The sequence below is a fragment of the Salmo salar genome, chromosome 24 (assembly GCF_965601325.2).
Source record: "Salmo salar chromosome 24, fSalSal1, whole genome shotgun sequence".
Lineage (NCBI taxonomy): Eukaryota > Metazoa > Chordata > Actinopteri > Salmoniformes > Salmonidae > Salmo > Salmo salar.
Window position 1 is genome coordinate 21,414,490 of NC_138314.1, and position 18,045 is coordinate 21,432,534.

The window sequence follows — 18,045 nt, forward strand, 5'->3', positions numbered from 1 at the left end:
GTGACATGATTTTACGAAAACATTTGACGTGCAATTACATGGATGCTCATGTACATGACAGGAGATAAATAGGACTTGTAGTCTGGCAAAGCTCCCTTTTCCCTGCTGGAAGCACACTGGTGGCTTAGGGACAATGGACACATTCACGGCTCAAGATGCATTTACTGCTAAAGGGCTTGTTGTGCTCAAGGGCCTTCAGTGGCCTGCTGCATTCAGTTTGGTGACCCAGGCCTCTGAGGGCAGAGCCAGTGCCCCTGGGCCACACAGACCTGCTTCCTGTCAGAGGTGGCTTAGTTTTCTACCACTGAGTGGCTGTGGAGTCTCCCTTGTCCACCTGATTCTCCATGTGATGGGTCTGGAACATTGGCAGACCAGGGTACTGAATGGTGATTCAAGGGCACTCAACTAGCCATCAGGATAGAGCTACCAGCACTGGAAGACCTGCAAATGAAAAGAGGCCCTTTAATGTTGGGGAGGTCTATCGTACACACACGGACTCTCTCTTTCTCCCTCTTTTTCTGTCTCTCTCTCTTACCATCAATCTCACACTCAGACACACACACACACACACACACACACACACACACACACACACACAGACACAGACACAGACACACACACACAGACACACACACACACACACAGACACAGACACAGACACAGACACAGACACACACAGAGACACAGACACACACACACACACCACACACCACACACACACACACACACACACACACACACACACACACACACACACACACACACACACACACACACACACACACACACACATAGACACACATAGACACACACACACACATGCTCCTGCTGAGATGGGGCTCCTGTGGCTAAAAGCTTACAGCAGTAATTGGTCTGGGCCTTCATTAGTAGCAGGACTGAGGACTGTGACATGTCACAATGAAAGTGTGTGTGTGCAGGTGACCAGACTCCCTCCCTCATTAGCCAGCTAACAAGTGAACACACCCCTTAACCCTATAACCAGCTCCGTGTGTCTCTGAAACAGACCTGCTGCTGGTCCATAACTTGTTGGCTAATGCAAAAAAAGTGGATTGTCATTGCAAACCAGACGCTAAGCTGTTCAAATGGTCCCCAACCATTCAGAAAGTCACACTCAAAGGCTTCACTGATTCATTCCTCTACCACCCAATGATCAAACATCATGTTGTACAGTGTGTATACATACTCACACACACCTTACAGTAGTTTGTGTTGAAGACAATTGCCCCTTCTCCCAGTAGAGAGAGGGGCAGGGAGCCTTTGGCTAACTCTTTGGCTGGGACTTGTCTGTTAGAGTCCATTCCATGTGTATGAGGTGAGGTTGGAAGGTGCTACGTAATGTGCTGGAGTTTGGTAATTGCTTTTGATGTATTAAACGTGGCACTTGGAAAGACTAAGACATCTTGAGAAACTTGTTAACAGCCAAGTTAAGTAATGGAGTTTTTAATAAAATTGTGGGTTCACCCGCAATATTCACAGACCCGATCTGTCTGTCACCATCAGTCCAAGTTCCAACCTTGTGATGTCTTTATTGAAAAATAGACTGCCATGTCTCTACTTTACAGTAACTGTTCTCCTATGCATTGCCAGGACACTAAGATCTAAATAATGCATGAGTATGAAATTACTAATGCTTAAATAAAGATTACTCAAATGTGTTTTTAATTACATGAAGCTACAGTATTCTAGATAAAGTGTCCAGACTGAGAATGTATCCAAAGGTGTATTGTGTCTGCTTTAGCGTTGAGAGACATGAAGTCACTTCTTCCTTCTTTAAAAGCCTAATTCGGTTTCCTCTGTAAATTACTTTCAATGCGTTATTGGATTTAAATGGCTACATTTTGCTGTGACACAATCTGACGCTTCAGTATAAAATCACCATGCAGATTAAACTGGTTTGAATTGGATGCTCAGAAACTCTCAGTGAATAATTGTCTTATTGCGGCTGCTATTGGTCTTTTAATCTCTGAGCTATAGCGCCTTGTGTCATGTGCCGAGTTTGTGATGCTTTACCAAACTCTTTCAGGGGTTCTTGTCTTTCACCTCGCGTGTGGTCCTTTAGCGAAGAGGTCCATCCAAAGTTAAATGATGTTTAAACAGTGGCGTGTTTAGTTGGTTTGACTCTCTTTATTACATTGAACCTGCACCTCACTTTGTTTGCCTTGGTCGGGGTGGGGTTGGGCGTGTAGTGTCTAATCTGTACTCATATCTTCATGTTGTTCCATTGGACTGTGTCTACAAAAAGTGTGCAGTAGGACAGCCCACAGCCATGGCTGATCTTTGAACCTCCCTCCCCTCTCCCCTGTCTCCTGCACCCTTGTCTCAGAACGACTTTGGAGATGATCAGTGTTATGATAGAGAGGGAGATTGTTGATGTTATTGTTGTAATGAGATGCTGGGTTGGCAGGTTAGAGACGGTTAATGAGAGTGTACATTTTAGCCTGCAGAGGGATTCTTATTAAATAGAACCCCCTCCTTAAGACTGTTATCCTAGTTTTGGTCGGCCGTAGGATAATGCAACTAAAACCAGAAGTCCCCTCTGGAGTGGAGACAGGGAGAGAAAGGCTCCAAGATGGCAGGGTATTTGGGAAAGCAGTAGATATCAGGGTAATGGGAACATGGGACTCTTCATTCATGGAAAACAAACTATCATCTAGTTAGTCTTTTGTTTGCTTTTGTTTGTTTCTTTGTAACAACCCTTCTTTTCTTTATGTGTGATTTGATTGCAAGTCCCAATGATAAAATGTAAGATTGGTAGCACAGTTATTGAAGAGAGAGAAGGTCTCCAAATGAGGACATGATTAGAAAGAGAGCGAGACAGTGGAGCAGAATCAAAACGTATTTTTACACCAGTGTTTATTGGGAACAGATATGTGCGATTTGAAAGAGAGGATATCCTGTCTTGTTTGAGAAGGATTTTATAAAGTGGAGCCTGGAGACTCATCCTAAACCAGTTTTTCTGCCCTCAGCTGTCATTTGAATAGCTGAAAGGTTTCTCTTCAGCTGTATACAGTGTACGTACTGTACATTCTTTAGCATGCCTTCAGATTACCACCAGAGGAACAATTGTTCACTAAAAAAGATTACTGGCAGAGGAAGACCTGAAACCCAGTGCAGCTGCAGGCAAGCATGCACAAATACACACAGAGAGACACACAGAGAGACACACAGAGAGACACACAGAGACACAGAGGCAAACACGTACAAACACACAGAGACACTCACAGACATAGAGACAGAAATAGACACAGACTCCCACACATACTCTCTCTTTCCCACACACACTCCATCTGCCCACTCTTTCACACCTGTGTGAGTGTGTGCTAATGTTGGAGTGTATCAGATCCATGATCCAGCCAGCTGAAGAGGTTCAGTCTGAAACAGACAGTGGCCTGGAGTCACCATTCATCCTCCCCTCTCCCCAGAGAGGAAGGAGCAGAAATAAATCAGTGAATGAATACAATTTGAGACATGCTGACATGCCCTCATCTCTCTCTCAAAGGCTTTGTGGGTTGAGGAAGCAAATTGAGCAAACCAACAAAGTGAGTGGCACAGCCCAGGGAGGGGCTGCTGTGGTTTGTATTGCTGGGACATGGCCCTTTGTCTGGCAGTCAGTGTCCATCTCTCTGACTTACTGTCTCAGCCGTGCACCAAGAGGGATGACTAAGGTATAGGCTACCAGCAGTTTCTATTGTATTTCTGCTTTTACAGTACACTCTCCATCTCTCAGAAGTGAATGTATCCAGTTGAGTAATCACAGCATGATACTGTATCCCTATTAGGAGAGAAACGAGAGGAGATGAGAGGAGTATGTGCACCTGACCAGAGCTGTGATCGGGGTTAAGGCCATTAACCTGTAGACACTCAGCCTCTATTAACAACATGCCTACTGCTCCAACAGCTGAATCATCTTGGATGACCTGGCTCTTATCATTGGCCCTGCTAGTGTTTGATCTTCACTGAATGGCCTTAGATGAAGTGTCTTTGTGTGTCCCCCCATGCTGACCTGCAGCCCTGGTTTTACACACAGCTGATATAGATTATATTACTGGCTCTGATCTCTGATAAGCCACTGGTCTGAAAGGGCTAAATTAATGAGGAGGCTAATGCAGCTCTGCTGTACCTTAGAGGTCGCCTGGATTGAGTTAGTGCACTTTTCATATTGTGCACCATAGAGCTGCAATTGTATTTGGAGGCAGACTAACTCAATGTGCCATCTGTCAATGGGGCAGTCAGTGTGGAGACGCAGCAGGCCATTCAAACAACACAGGCCACTCTATCAATTTGAGGGTGAGCAGTAGAGTTCCCCTCCTTCTCTTCACTTCAGTGATGAATGCTGTATGTGATCCATGCTTTTTCAATTAAGCTCAGACTTCGCTCATCTCCAGTGCTTCTGAAAATACACTAATTCTCTATACAGCCTTTGTGTACTCTGATGTAGGAGTTTAGGTTTCTCATATCCCTTGCTTGTTCTCTCTTCCGGTCGCTCCTGTCTTCCACCTGCTCATGGACAGTGCTCTGCTCTGTGCTCTCCTCCTGACCCCTGACCTCTGTCAGCCGCGTCCTGAATAAACAGCTAATTGGCTGGTTTCCTGTTTAGCCTGATGGGAGGGAGCATCCAGCCTATTTCAGGCTGTTTACAGAGCTCTGTCTCACCTTCGCTCTTTCTCAGAGTCCTACTCTGTATTGTTTGTGTTGATCATGTGAAAGAGCAATGTGCACTCTGCTACAGACATCAGAGATACATGGGTGTACTAGAATAGGAAAATTACATGCTAATGTCCTGAATCGCCAGCCCTTTTGTTTTCCTGGAAATTAACATCTTATGTTTCCAAACAGTGGGTTCCTCGGGAGCTTTACTTTATCATGTTTGTGTATTTACTGAAGTGAGCTTTCCAGTTCTTCTGTGCAATGTAGAAAATAGGTTTTATTATTTTCTGTTCAAATGGATGCGCTTGAAACTAATAGTTTTAGATTCTGAGCTGATTGACTCACTTTTCTCTCTCACACAACACACTTAATGTACACAATCACGCAAAAAGAGCAGGTTGATGTTTATCATGAGTCTTGTCCTGGAGGGAGAACTGAGTGATTTCCCCTTAGATAGGCCAGCTGCAAAGTCAAAAATGGCTATACTGTACAAATCAAATCAAATCAAAGTGTATTTGTCACGCGCGCCGAATACAGTGAAATGTTTACTTACAGGTCCTAAGCAACAGTGCAATTTTTAAGTAAAAAATAGGTATTAGGTCAACAATAGATAAGTAAAGAAATCAAAAACAACAGTAAAAAGACTGAATATATACAGTGGCGAGGCTATATACAGTATGTACATGTAGGTATGGTTAAAGTAACTATGCATATATGATAAACAGCGAGTATGATAAACAAAGAGGGGTTGGCGGGCGGTGGGTGGCGGGACACAATGCAGATAGTCCGGGTAGCCAATGTGCGGGGGAACCAGTTAGTGGGGCTAATTGAGGTTGTATGTACATGAATGTATAGTTAAAGTGACTATGCATATATGATAAACAGAGAGTAGCAGCAGTGTAAAAGAGGGGTTGGGGGGGGACACAATGCAAATAGTCCGGGTAGCCATTTCATTACCTGTTCAGGAGTCTTATGGCTTGGGGTAAAAGCTGTTGAGAAACCTTTTGGTCCTAGACTTGGCGCTCCGGTTTCACTTGCCATGCGGTAGTAGAAATATTGATTACAAAAATGTAATTTAAGGTTAGGGTTAGGCATTATGGTTAGCACTGTGGTTAAGGTTAGGGTTAGGTGTAAAATCCGATTTTATGACTTTGTGGCTGTGCCCACTAGTGAGCGCTCTGCAGAGCTGCTTTCAGAACAAGATTCATGATGAAAAAAGCTAACCTGTGCAAAATGATGAAGATGAACACACACACTGTCTGTGTTGAATTAAATGGCTTGTTGTTTTGCCAGACGTGACTTTCTCCTCTGCTATCTGTATTGAATTATTCAGGCAGTTCCGGATCTTCTGTAGCTTTCATCTCAGGCCTGCATCAAGTTATATGAGAGATACTGTGTCTAACTGACGCATGAGACCTCAGGACTGGGAGTCACAGGTTCAAATTCAGTTTACGCCCTAGGACGACCACAATACACAAGAGTCTGCATTTTCTATTCATTGTTATTTGCATATGGATTTGAATATAATTTGGTTCAGCAAAAAAGGAAGGGAAAACATTATATAGTTTAAGTAGACGGATAGATAGCTTTAGACACTTTGCAGGTAAAAAAATGGGTGTAAATGTAATGTATATGTCTACCAAATATATAGTTAATTTCTTACAGTGCTGATTTAGTGACTAATGACCAATGTATTCATTATCAACCCCTTAGTTGGAAAAGTGACCGGTTGGTGCTGCTCGTTACATTTGCTCATTAAGTGAACTAAAAGGTGAGGAGGTGAGGGCTGAGGGTTGTATTTTTATTAATGTGGCAAGAAATGCTGTTCCCAGTCAGCTCCCTCTTTTAAAGACACACACACACACCCGTGCTCCGCTCGGTTATGTTCCTCACCTTCGATTAAAAACACACTTCATCTCACAAACAGCCCATTAAGTGCCCCGGGGAATGGGGAGAAGGCGGCATGAGGCTGAGGGGCGTGTTAATGATGGGGGCTGTCGCCTGAGCCGGGCCCCTGCTGTACCCTGCTACCCCACTGAGGGGCCAGGGTCACAAAGACATGGTGTTGCAGACACACAGCCGAGGTGACAGGACCCATGACACACAACCAACCTGACAGGACCCACGACACAGGGGTTTGTAGGGTAGTAGGAGTACAGGCTTCAGGACCAGGGACTGTGTCTCCTGAGCAGATTACACCGATAGGGAATGTCATAGTGGACCCTGTGAAGGCCTGGCTGTGTCTGGGGCTAGGCTGGCGGGCTCTGTTGTGAGGAGCCTCTCTGTCCATCTGAGCTGGTCCGTATGGGCTGGCTGATCACTGTAAATACAGTTTCCTATGATGCCCCTTGAGACAAAGTAGATCTTCTGCTCTGCTCAGTGCAGGCTGGTCCTAGAAAGCCCCTCGCACTCTTGTCTGATAAGGGCCCTATAAGCCAAATTATTTGCCAATAGGGAAAAGGGTAATTGTCATGACGAGTGCGGACTTTCCTTTGATGTGAACGCCGTTGGCTTTTGATGTAAAAATGTATCCAGGATGATTATCACAAGCTTCCTTCCCTCCACCCCCAATCCCAATCTCTGTCTCCTATTTAGTCTTTAGGATGAATTGGAAACAGCTTTGTGTAGTGTCTCTGGCCAGGGTGGTCACGTGTGACTGCTGCTCGTGCAGTTTATTTATCCTCTCGTGAAGATTCTGACCCTCTTAGAGGAGTCATACTTTTATCTGAAACCCATTTTCTGGGCAGTTGAGTTGTTGGACGTCTCTTTTTCTGCTATTGCCCTTACTCCTTTCATATTCTATATGGGTCTGACTAATAAACCTTAGGTAGGCTAAGTATGAGATGAACGTGTGTCTTTGTGATTTTGAATGTTTTGTTGAAGCACAATACTAATGATATCTTGGTTTGCTCCTTTTTTTAACAGAATTTTGAGCAACAATCGCATCAGGGTTCTGAGAAATGGATCCTTTGTTGGACTCTATGCCCTGCAGAAACTGTGAGTAACGCTTGTGATTTTCACTAAATCTGAATGAGTCTGTCCTGGGTTCTCTCTCATAGGTTTAACATTGGCAGGTTTAACACCAACGGGTTGGGTGCTTGTAGCCCATATGGCCCTGTGTTGCGGAGCCCACAGTCCCACAGAGACAGGGTATCAGGGAGATCTGTGCTTCTCGCAGCTCTGCTATCCAGTGGGCTGGCTTCCAGCAGGGAGGATGAAACACTCAGTGTGGTTATCACAGAGTTATGTGGAAGAGATCACATAATTACACCACCATTCGTCATTATCAGAGAAGCCCTGCTCTACAGGACAAGATAAGAGGATTCCATGGGAGGAGGAGGCTGTTGGCGCTGCCTGCACTGCCTGTAGCTCAGATTGAGGCAGGCAGCTGGCTGGCTCTACCCTGTGGATGTAGGGTCCCGCTGCCTAGCTGGTCCACTGGCTGTTTCTTATTGTTCCTTACAGTTTAGATGACATTTGAGTCCTCTGAGGATTTGATTTTCATCAGTGGCACAAATTGTCCCTGCTGTTGTAAACATAAGAACAGAAATATAAATGCTGAGTGATACTGAGGAAGGGAGTTTTACATTGCGTCAAACAAAAGGATAGTCTACAGTGGTCTTCCAGTGATGTACTGTACAATATGGAATGGGGCAAACTCTTGCCTGTGTATGTCTAGGAGGCAGCAGTTTTGGAGGAGGGGTGGGGGGGGGGAGATGGTGCTTAAGCGATATTAGTTCCACATGCGTCTCTGAGCTGCCACCAATGAAGTTAACAAGCTTTTCCAAAATGTTGGAAGAAAGGCAAATATGGTCATTTGCTGCAGTTGTTAGCTTGTTAGTACCTACCTATTGGAGCTCAACACAGACATGACAGCTCTGAAAAAAGAGCAAAATCTGCTGAAACTGTTTGACCCTCTTTTAAGTGAGCTAAACCGGACTAGAACACTCCTGTGTGACCATGTTCTTACCTTCTTCTTACTCTCTCTACTAATCAAAGTTAGAGCCTCATCTATTCAGTCTTAGTTTGATCATCTTTATGACCTGTATTGTTAGATCGGGTGTAGCTGAGATTTGATTAGTGGTATGGGGCTTTGGAAAACTAGAGGCTTGGGCAGAATTGTTTGTTTGATGTAAAATTAGATGGTATTACTTGTTTTTGCAAGTGCAGACAAGGCCCCCCAGAATGCCATGGTGTTTGTGGGGTGGGTAACCTGAGCTTGACCACTAGCAGGCCCTTGTACCTGGGACAGTGGTGAAACTAGTAGGGGGTAGGGGTGGAGCAGGCTTACAGTGCTAAAACCATGACCTAGTGAGAGAGACACAGAACAAGAACCCCCTGCACACAAACACGCATGCACACACACACACACACACACACACACACACACACACACACACACACACACACACACACACACACACACACACACACACACACACACACACACACACACACACACACACACAGAGGACATGTTGTATAAATCACAACAGGACTTGTTTCACTCCTCTGCTCAGACCTCAGACCTCCACCAGCCCTCTGACACACTGCAATGGAGGTCTGCTCACTCATCTTGTGCACCACACTCTGTAATTGAGCATTTCACGACCTACAATAAAAAATGAGCTCATGGGAAAACAACTATTTTCATATTAAAATATACCAACTTGATATAATAAAAATCTAACTGGGCAAAGATAGATAGATGTGAAGTAAAAAAACCCAACTGCAAGATTAATTTAGCTTTTTGTCCACCTACTGTGCTGCTCCCCCTGCGAGTTGCTATGTTGTTTTGTTTTGTCTCTAGCTTGGTCACCGTTCAGGTCTTTCTCATTATTTCCAGTCTGTTGTCGACATGTGCTTGTCATTTGGTCCAGTGGCGAGCAGTTACTCATATATGTGGTCAGTGCTATAGAAGCCAGCCCAGCTAGCACATTTGGTTCCTTGGAAGTTGTAGGAACGTACGTTTATGTTTTCCCATTGGTCCTGGGAACAAAGCCATACGTTTCCTGACTGATAAAATGTTCTGAGCACAGAAGTTAACATTTTGTCTGTTCTGGGTTTTAGGTTGCAGGCAGGTTCTGAGAACATTTTACTATGGTTCCCTGAAAGTTTTCCTGGGAGGTTTAATTAACGTTCTGAGAATGGAAATTATAGGTTATTTGAAAGTAATTAAATAACGTTCTAAGAACATGTTTCAATAAGACTTTTAATAAAGTTGTTAGCTCAACTGTTTTGAACTCCAAGCACAGATAGGACACATGGAAATTCCTTTGCTTAGGCATTAACCATGCAAACACATTTCTTATTTATTGCGTCACTGAGATTCAAACCTATGATCTTACGTTCTCTATCCATGGAATGAGTCCACTGCGCTACCAGAATGGAGCTAGCATGCATTTTTTTTGGAACTCATACCAAGCTGTTCATTTTAGTCTATTCAACAAGACCCCATTTCAAAGGAAACAAGCACTCATTAAAATCAGGTGTAGCCAATTAGTGGGTGTGGTTAACACACCTTAACATACTTAACAGATAGAGGATAGTTTTGTTGATGCTGAGAATGGAATGGATATGTTAAAAAAAACGTTCTTAAAATGTTCTTTGAACTAATGTTTTCTTGTGTTTTCTATTGAAAGTTCTCTTAATGTTCTGAGAAAATGACTTTAAATAGAACCATGATTAAACCTGCAGAAAACATTATGTTGAAGTACTGAAATTCCAACAGAAGAACGTTGTTTCTTAACATTCTCTGAACAATTTGAGAACATTACTTTAAATAGAACCATGAAGAAACCTGTAGGAAATGTTATGCTGAAGTACTGAAATTCCCACCTCATAAACATAACAACTAAGGTTTTTATGTGCTAGCTGGGTATCCTACACCATTCCCAGAATGTTGTGGGAAGGTTGTATGAAAAATAACCATAGGATAACCACGCTCTCACCAAACTCTAAGAAACATATTGTTCTCAGAACCTTTTTTTTAATTAATTTTTTATTTCACCTTTATTTAACCAGGTAGGCAAGTTGAGAACAAGTTCTCATTTACAATTGCGACCTGGCCAAGATAAAGCAAAGCAGTTTGACACATACAACAAAACAAAGTTACACATGGAGTAAAACAAACATACAGTCAATAATACAGTAGAAAAATAAGTCTATATACAATGTGAGCAAATGAGGTGAGATAAGGGAGGTAAAGGCAAAAAAAAGGCCATAGTGGCGAAGTACATACAATATAGCAAGTAAAACACTGGAATGGTAGATTTGCAGTGGAAGAAAATGCAAAGTAGAAATAGAAATAATGGGGTGCAAAGGAGCAAAATAAATAAATAAATACAGTAGGGGAAGAGGTAGTTGTTTGGGCTAAATTATAGATGGGCTATGTACAGGTGCAGTAATATGTGAGCTGATCTGACAGCTAGTGCTTAAAGCTAGTGAGGGAGATAAGTGTTTCCAGTTTCAGAGATTTTTGTAGTTCGTTCCAGTCATTGGCAGCAGAGAACTGGAAGGAGAGGCGGCTGAAGGAGGTGTTGGCTTTGGGGGTAACCAGTGAGATATACCTGCTGGAGCGCGTGCTACAGGTGGTTGCTGCTATGGTGACCAGCGAGCTGAGATAAGGGGGGACTTTACCTAGCAGGGTCTTGTAGATGACCTGGAGCCAGTGGGTTTGGCGACGAGTATGAAGCGAGGGCCAGCCAACGAGAGTGTATAGGTCGCAGTGGTGGGTAGTATATGGGGCTTTGGTGACAAAATGGATGGCACTGTGATAGACTGCATCCAATTTATTGAGTAGGGTATTGGAGGCTATTTTGTAAATGACATCGCCAAAGTCGAGGATCGGTAGGATGGTCAGTTTTACGAGGGTATGTTTGGCAGCATGAGTGAAGGATGCTTTGTTGCAAAATAGGAAGCCAATTCTAGATTTAACTTTGGATTGTAGATGTTTGATGTGAGTCTGGAAGGAGAGCTAACCAGACACCTAGGTATTTGTAGTTGTCCACATATTCTAAGTCAGAACCGTCCAGAGTAGTGATGCTGGACGGGCGGGCAGGTGCAGGCAGCGATCGGTTGAAGAGCATGCATTTAGTTTTACTTGTATTTAAGAGCAGTTGGAGGCCACGGAAGGAGAGTTGTATGGCATTGAAGCTCGTCTGGAGGGTTGTTAACACAGTGTCCAAAGAAGGGCCAGAAGTATACAGAATGGTGTCATCTGCGTAGAGGTGGATCAGAGACTCACCAGCAGCAAGAGCGACATCATTGATGTATACAGAGAAGAGAGTCGGCCCAAGAATTGAACCCTGTGGCACGCCCATAGAGACTGCCAGAGGTCCGGACAACAGGCCCTCCGATTTGACACACTGAACTCTATCAGAGAAGTAATTGGTGAACCAGGCGAGGCAATCATTTGAGAAACCAAGACTATTGAGTCTGCCAATGAGGATGTGGTGATTGACAGAGTCTAAAGCCTTGGCCAGGTCAATGAAGACGGCTGCACAGTATTGTTTCTTATTGATTGCGGTTAAGATATCGTTTAGGACCTTGAGCGTGGCTGAGGTGCATCCATGACCAGCTCTGAAACCAGATTGCATAGTGGAGAAGGTGCGGTGGGATTCGAAATGGTCGGTAATCTGTTTGTTGACTTGGCTTTCGAAGACCTTAGAAAGGCAGGGTAGGATAGATATATGTCTGTAGCAGTTTGGGTCAAGAGTGTCCCCCCCCTTTGAAGGGAGGGATGACCGCAGCTGCTTTCCAATCTTTGGGAATCTCAGACGACACGAAAGAGAGGTTGAACAGGCTAGTAATAGCGGTTGCAACAATTTAAGATAATTTTTGAAAGAAAGGGTCCAGATTGTCTAGCTCGGCTGATTTGTAGGGGTCCAGATTTTGCAGCTCTTTCAGAACATCAGGTGACTGGATTTGGGAGAAGGAGAAATGGGGAAGGCTTGGGCGAGTTGCTGTGGGGGGTGCAGTGCTGTTGACAGGGGTAGGGGTAGCCAGGTGGAAAGCATGGCAAGCCGTAGATAAATGTTTATTGAAATTCTCAATTATAGTGGATTTATCGGTGGTGACAGAGTTTCCTATCCTCAGTGCAGTGGGCAGCTGGGAGGAGGTGCTCTTATTCTCCATGGACTTTACAGTGTCCCAGAACTTTTTTGAGTTTGTGTTGCAGGAAGCAAATTTCTGCTTGAAAAAGCTAGCCTTGGCTTTTCTAACTGCCTGTGTATATTGGTTTCTAACTTCCCTGAAAAGTTGCATATCACGGGGGCTGTTCGATGCTAATGCAGAACGCCACAGGATGTTTTTGTGTTGGTTAACCTCTATGGGCTAGGTGGGACGCTAGCGTGCCACCCGTGGTGCACTCCATCAACAGCAGGTGCATTTCAAGAGCGGCAAATTTGAATCCAAATAAATGTCAAAATTCAAATTTTTCAAACATACAACTATTTTACACCCTTTGAAAGATAAACATCTCCTTAATCTAACCACGTTTTACGATTTCAAAAAGGTTTTACGGCGAAAGCATAAATTTAGAGTATGTTAGGACAGTACATTTACAAGAGTTGTGTGTAATGTTTTGTCAAGTCAAAGACAGGGTCACCAAAACCATAAAACCAGCTAAAATGATGCACTAACCTTTTACAATCTCCATCAGATGACACTCCTAGGACATTATGTTAGACAATGCATGCATTTTTAGTTCTATCAAGTTCATATTTATATCCAAAAACAGCGTTTTACTATGGCATTGATGTTGAGGAAATCGTTTCCCTCCAATAACCGGCAGTCAAGTCAGCGTCACAAATTAAATAATTAAAATTAGAAAACATTGGTAAAATATTATATTGTCATTTAAAGAATTATAGATTTACATCTCTTGAACGCAATCAACTTGCCAGATTTAAAAATAACCTTACTGGGAAATCACACTTTGCAATAATCTGAGCACTGCGCCCAGAAAAATACGCGTTGCGATACAGACTAGACGTCATGTTGGGGAGATCTAAAATCGAAAATACTATGTAAATAATCCATTACCTTTGATTCTCTTCATCAGATGTCACTTCCAGGTATCACAGGTCCATAACGAATGTAGTTTTGTTCAAAAAAGCTCATCATTTATGTCCAAAAATCTCCGTCTTGTTAGCACATGATCTAAGCCAGCCGGACTTCTCGTCATGAACGAGGGGAAAAAATATATTTACGTTCGTTCAAACATGTCAAACGTTGTATAGCATAAATCATTAGGGCCTTTTTTAACCAGAACATGAATAATATTCAAGGTGGACGAATGCATACTCTTTTATAACGTATTGGAACGAGGGTACCCAACATGAACTCGCGCGCCAGGTGTCTAATGGGACATCATCGTTCCATGGCTCTTGTTCGGTCAGATCTCCCTCCAGAAGACTCAAAACACTTTGTAAAGGCTGGTGACATCTAGTGGAAGCAATAGGAAGTGCCAAAATATTCCTCAGCCCCTGTGTTTTTCAATGGGATAGGTTTAAAGTCAATACAACACATCAGGTATCCACTTCCTGTCAGAAAATGTCTCAGGGTTTTGCCTGCCAAATGAGTTCTGTTATACTCACAGACACCATTCAAACAGTTTTAGAAACTTTAGAGTGTTTTCTATCCATATATAATAAGTATATGCATATTCTAGTTACTGGGTAGGATTAGTAACCAGATTAAATCGGGTACATTTTTTTTATCCAGACGTGCAAATGCTGCCCCCTAGCCCTAACAGGTTAACTTCTCTAGGGGAGGTGGGACGAAATCTGAAAGAAAGGCTGAAAGAAAAAAATTGAGAAGTCTCGTGAACACGCATCTCAGTCTCACTGTCCCCAGGCTGACCACTCACAAAAAGAGCTGCTGAACTTTGCCCAGAGACAGCAGACACCCCATTCCACTTTCTGGCGGCTTTAGAGAGCCAATGGAAGCCTTAGAAAGTGTCACGTTACAGCACAGATGCTGTATTTTCGATAGAGATGCAACAGAAGGACAACAAATTGTCAGACAGGGCACTTCCTGTATGGAATCTTCTCAGGTTTTGGCCTGCCATATGAGTTCTGTTATACTCACAGACACCATTCAAACAGTTTTAGAAACTTTAGAGTGCTTTCTATCCAAATCTACTAATTATATGCATATTCTAGTTTCTGGGCAGGAGTAGTAACCAGATTAAATCGGGTACGTTTTTTATCCGGACGTGAAAATACTGCCCCCTATACCACAACAGGTTAAGGGCAGTCAGGTCTGGAAAGAACCAAGGGCTATATCTGTTCCTGGTTCTAAATTTCTTGAATGGGGCATGCTTATTTAAGATGGTGAGGGTTAGGCATTTAAAAAAAATAACCAGGCATCCTCTACTGACGGGATGAGGTCAATATCCTTCCAGGATACCCGGGCCAGGTCGATTAGAAAGGCCTGCTCGCTGAAGTGTTTCAGGGAGCGTTTGACAGTGATAAGTGGAGGTCGTTTGACCGCTGACCCATTACGGATGAAGGCAATGAGGCAGTGATCGCTGAGATCTTGGTTGAAAACAGCAGAGGTGTATTTAGAGGTCAAGTTGGTTAGGATGATATCTATGAGGGTGCCCGTGTTTACGGCTTTGGGGTGGTACCTGGTAGGTTCATTGATAGATTGAGGGCATCAAGCTTAGATTGTAGGATGGCTGGGGTGTTAAGCATGTCCCAGTTTAGGTCACCTAGCAGCACGAGCTCTGAAGATAGATTGGGGGCAATCAGTTAACATATGGTGTCCAGAGCACAGCTGGGGGCAGAGGGTGGTCTCTAGCAGGCGGCAATGGTGAGAGACTTGTTTTTAGAGAGGTGGATTTTTAAAAGTAGAAGTTCAAATTGTTTGGGTACAGACCTGGATAGTAGGACAAAACTCTGCAGGCTATCTCTGCAGTAGATTGCAACACCCCCTTTGGCTGTTCTATCTTGTCTGAAAATGTTGTAGTTAGGGATGGAGATTTCAGAGTTTTTGGTGGTCTTCCTAAGCCAAGATTCAGACACGTCTAGGACATCCAGGTTGGCAGAGTGTGCTAAAGCAGTGAATAAAACAAACTTAGGGAGGAGGCTTCTAATGTTAACATGCATGAAACCAAGGTTATTACGGTTACAGAAGTCATCAAAAGAGAGCGCCTGGGGAATAGGAGTGGAGCCAGGCACTGCAGGGCCTGGATTCACCTCTACATCGCCAGAGGAGGAGTAGGATAAGGGTACGGCTAAAAGCTATGAGAATTGGTCGCCTACAGAGAGTAAAAGGAGCAGGTTTCTGGGGGCGATAAAATAGCTTCAAGGTATAATGTACAGACAAAGGTATGGTAGGATGTGAATAGAGTGGAGGTTAACCTAGGCATTGAGTGATGATGAGAGAGATATTGTCTCTAGAAAAATCATTGAAACCAGGTGATGTCATCGCATGTGTGGGTGGTGGAACTGAAAGGTTGGATAAGGTATAATGAGCAGGGCTAGAGGCTCTACAGTGAAATAAGCCAATAAACACTAACCAGAACAGCAATGGACAAGGCATATTGACATTAAGGAGAGGCATGCTTAGCCGAGTGATCATAAGGGTCCAGTGAGTAGTGAGGTTGGTTGGGGTCACGGCAATTCAGACAGCTAGCCGGGCCATGGGTAGCAAGCTGGCAGAAGATGCTGTTTTTAGCCACCTTGTGCGTTTCCGTCGGTAGATTAGTGGGGTTCCGTGTGGTAGAGGGGACCAATCCAATTGGCAAAATCGTTATAGTTATAGTGGCCCAAGAAAATTGTCCGATAGACCTATTCAGATAGCAGCCGATAAGACAGCTAACAATTAGCGGGCCGCAGATGGGCGTTCAGGTTACGTCGCGACAGAGGGGCCAGTTGGATAACTCCCTCGAGCAGATAACGTCGGTAGTCCAGTCGTGAAGGCCCGGTGAGGCTCCGCATCGGCAGTAAAACGGGTACGGATAGGTGATTGTAGCCCAGGAGTGGCTGATGGAGCTCTTCAGCTGGCTAGCTCCGGAATAATTGATGTTTGCTCCGGGCCCGACGTTAGCCAATAGTCACTCGGATAGCAGCTAGCTAGCTGCAAGATCCAGGTGTAAATGTCCAGAGCTTGTGGTAGAAATCCGGGGATATGGAGAGAAAATAGGTCCGGTATGCACTCGTCTGAGTCGTGTTGTACAAAAACTGGCGATAGCTTTTCGAGCTAAAGGATAGCTGATGACCGCCAACTGTGGTTAGCTGAATACTAACGTTAACTGGCTAACTTCTGGCTAGCTTCTGTTGTGGATTTCAGATTTGAGGTGAATAATACTTTTTTTTAAAACAATTGGTGAGGCGGGTTGCAGGAGAATGTTTTGAAGTAGAGTTTTTAGAAGAAAAAAATATATAAAAAGATATGCGAAGAAAATATGTAAATATATATATACACGGGACACGACAAGACGAGGACAAAGGACGTCTGACTGCTATGCCATCTTGTGTGCTAGCTAGGAGCCCACGAGGGCCGGGTGAACACACACCAGGGAATAACACCACAGCAGCCCCTCCCCAAAGTCAGGAGGGCAACCAGACAGTCAACTGCACCCACACTTTCAGTGTATCTCAGTCTCAACTTCAATGTCTGTCTCTGTGTGTGTCCTATTATGGGCATCCCAAACTCCTCCATGCATAATTGTAAGAAGTAGATGTCTAAACAGAAATGCTGTCCCTCCCAGCCTACTCAGCCATGTTTCAAGCAGTAGTCCAAGCAGAGGCAGAGCTGAGTATAATCAGAGCTTTGCTGTTCTAAGTATAAAAGCGCAGCTACAGGACAGGAACCCCTCCTCCAACCAGAGCAGAGCAGGCCACACTGTGGATTCCTCCACACAGTTAGCCCTTTCATTGGGCTAAACCTCCTCAAAGCTGTTGCCTTCGTAAACTGTCATGCCACCCAAGAGCAGAGAGCAATTTAGTTATGTTTGTTTTGCCCTCTTACAGGACATCTTCAGCTTTCAAGTGTATGACACTTAGCGTTCTAGTGTACACACATACACACATACACACACCCTCACACACACATTCTCACACACCTTTCCTGGTACCTCCACCTCCTCGCAGCACACCGTCTCTGATGGGAGCTGACGCAGGCCCTAACGAGGCGGGTCCACTAACGAGCAGGGACCTTTATGAGTTGTGGACAGATCCCAGTGGCCTGTCCTGCACTGATTTGAGGCGAGGTAATGAGAATAATGAGCAGAGAGGGGGTCTGGCTCCTGTCCAACCGGGCCCCATTGCACCATGGGACACAGGACAGCCAGGGCATAAGGGTCCCTCATTACCAGGCTGCTCACCCTACAGGGAGAGATGGAGCCCAAAGTGGAGAGGGAGAACA

At 44.2% G+C, this 18,045-nt stretch overlaps 1 protein-coding gene across 1 annotated transcript in view; it reads left to right on the forward strand.

Moving 5' to 3' along the window:
• Nucleotides 1-18,045, forward strand: part of LOC106585607 (adhesion G protein-coupled receptor A2) — a 68,674-nt gene that overhangs the window by 24,328 nt on the left and 26,301 nt on the right. The window contains exon 3 of the mRNA XM_014172011.3: nt 7,594-7,665. Coding sequence (XP_014027486.2) covers nt 7,594-7,665 — 72 coding nt within the window. The remainder of the gene's footprint in view (nt 1-7,593; nt 7,666-18,045) is intronic.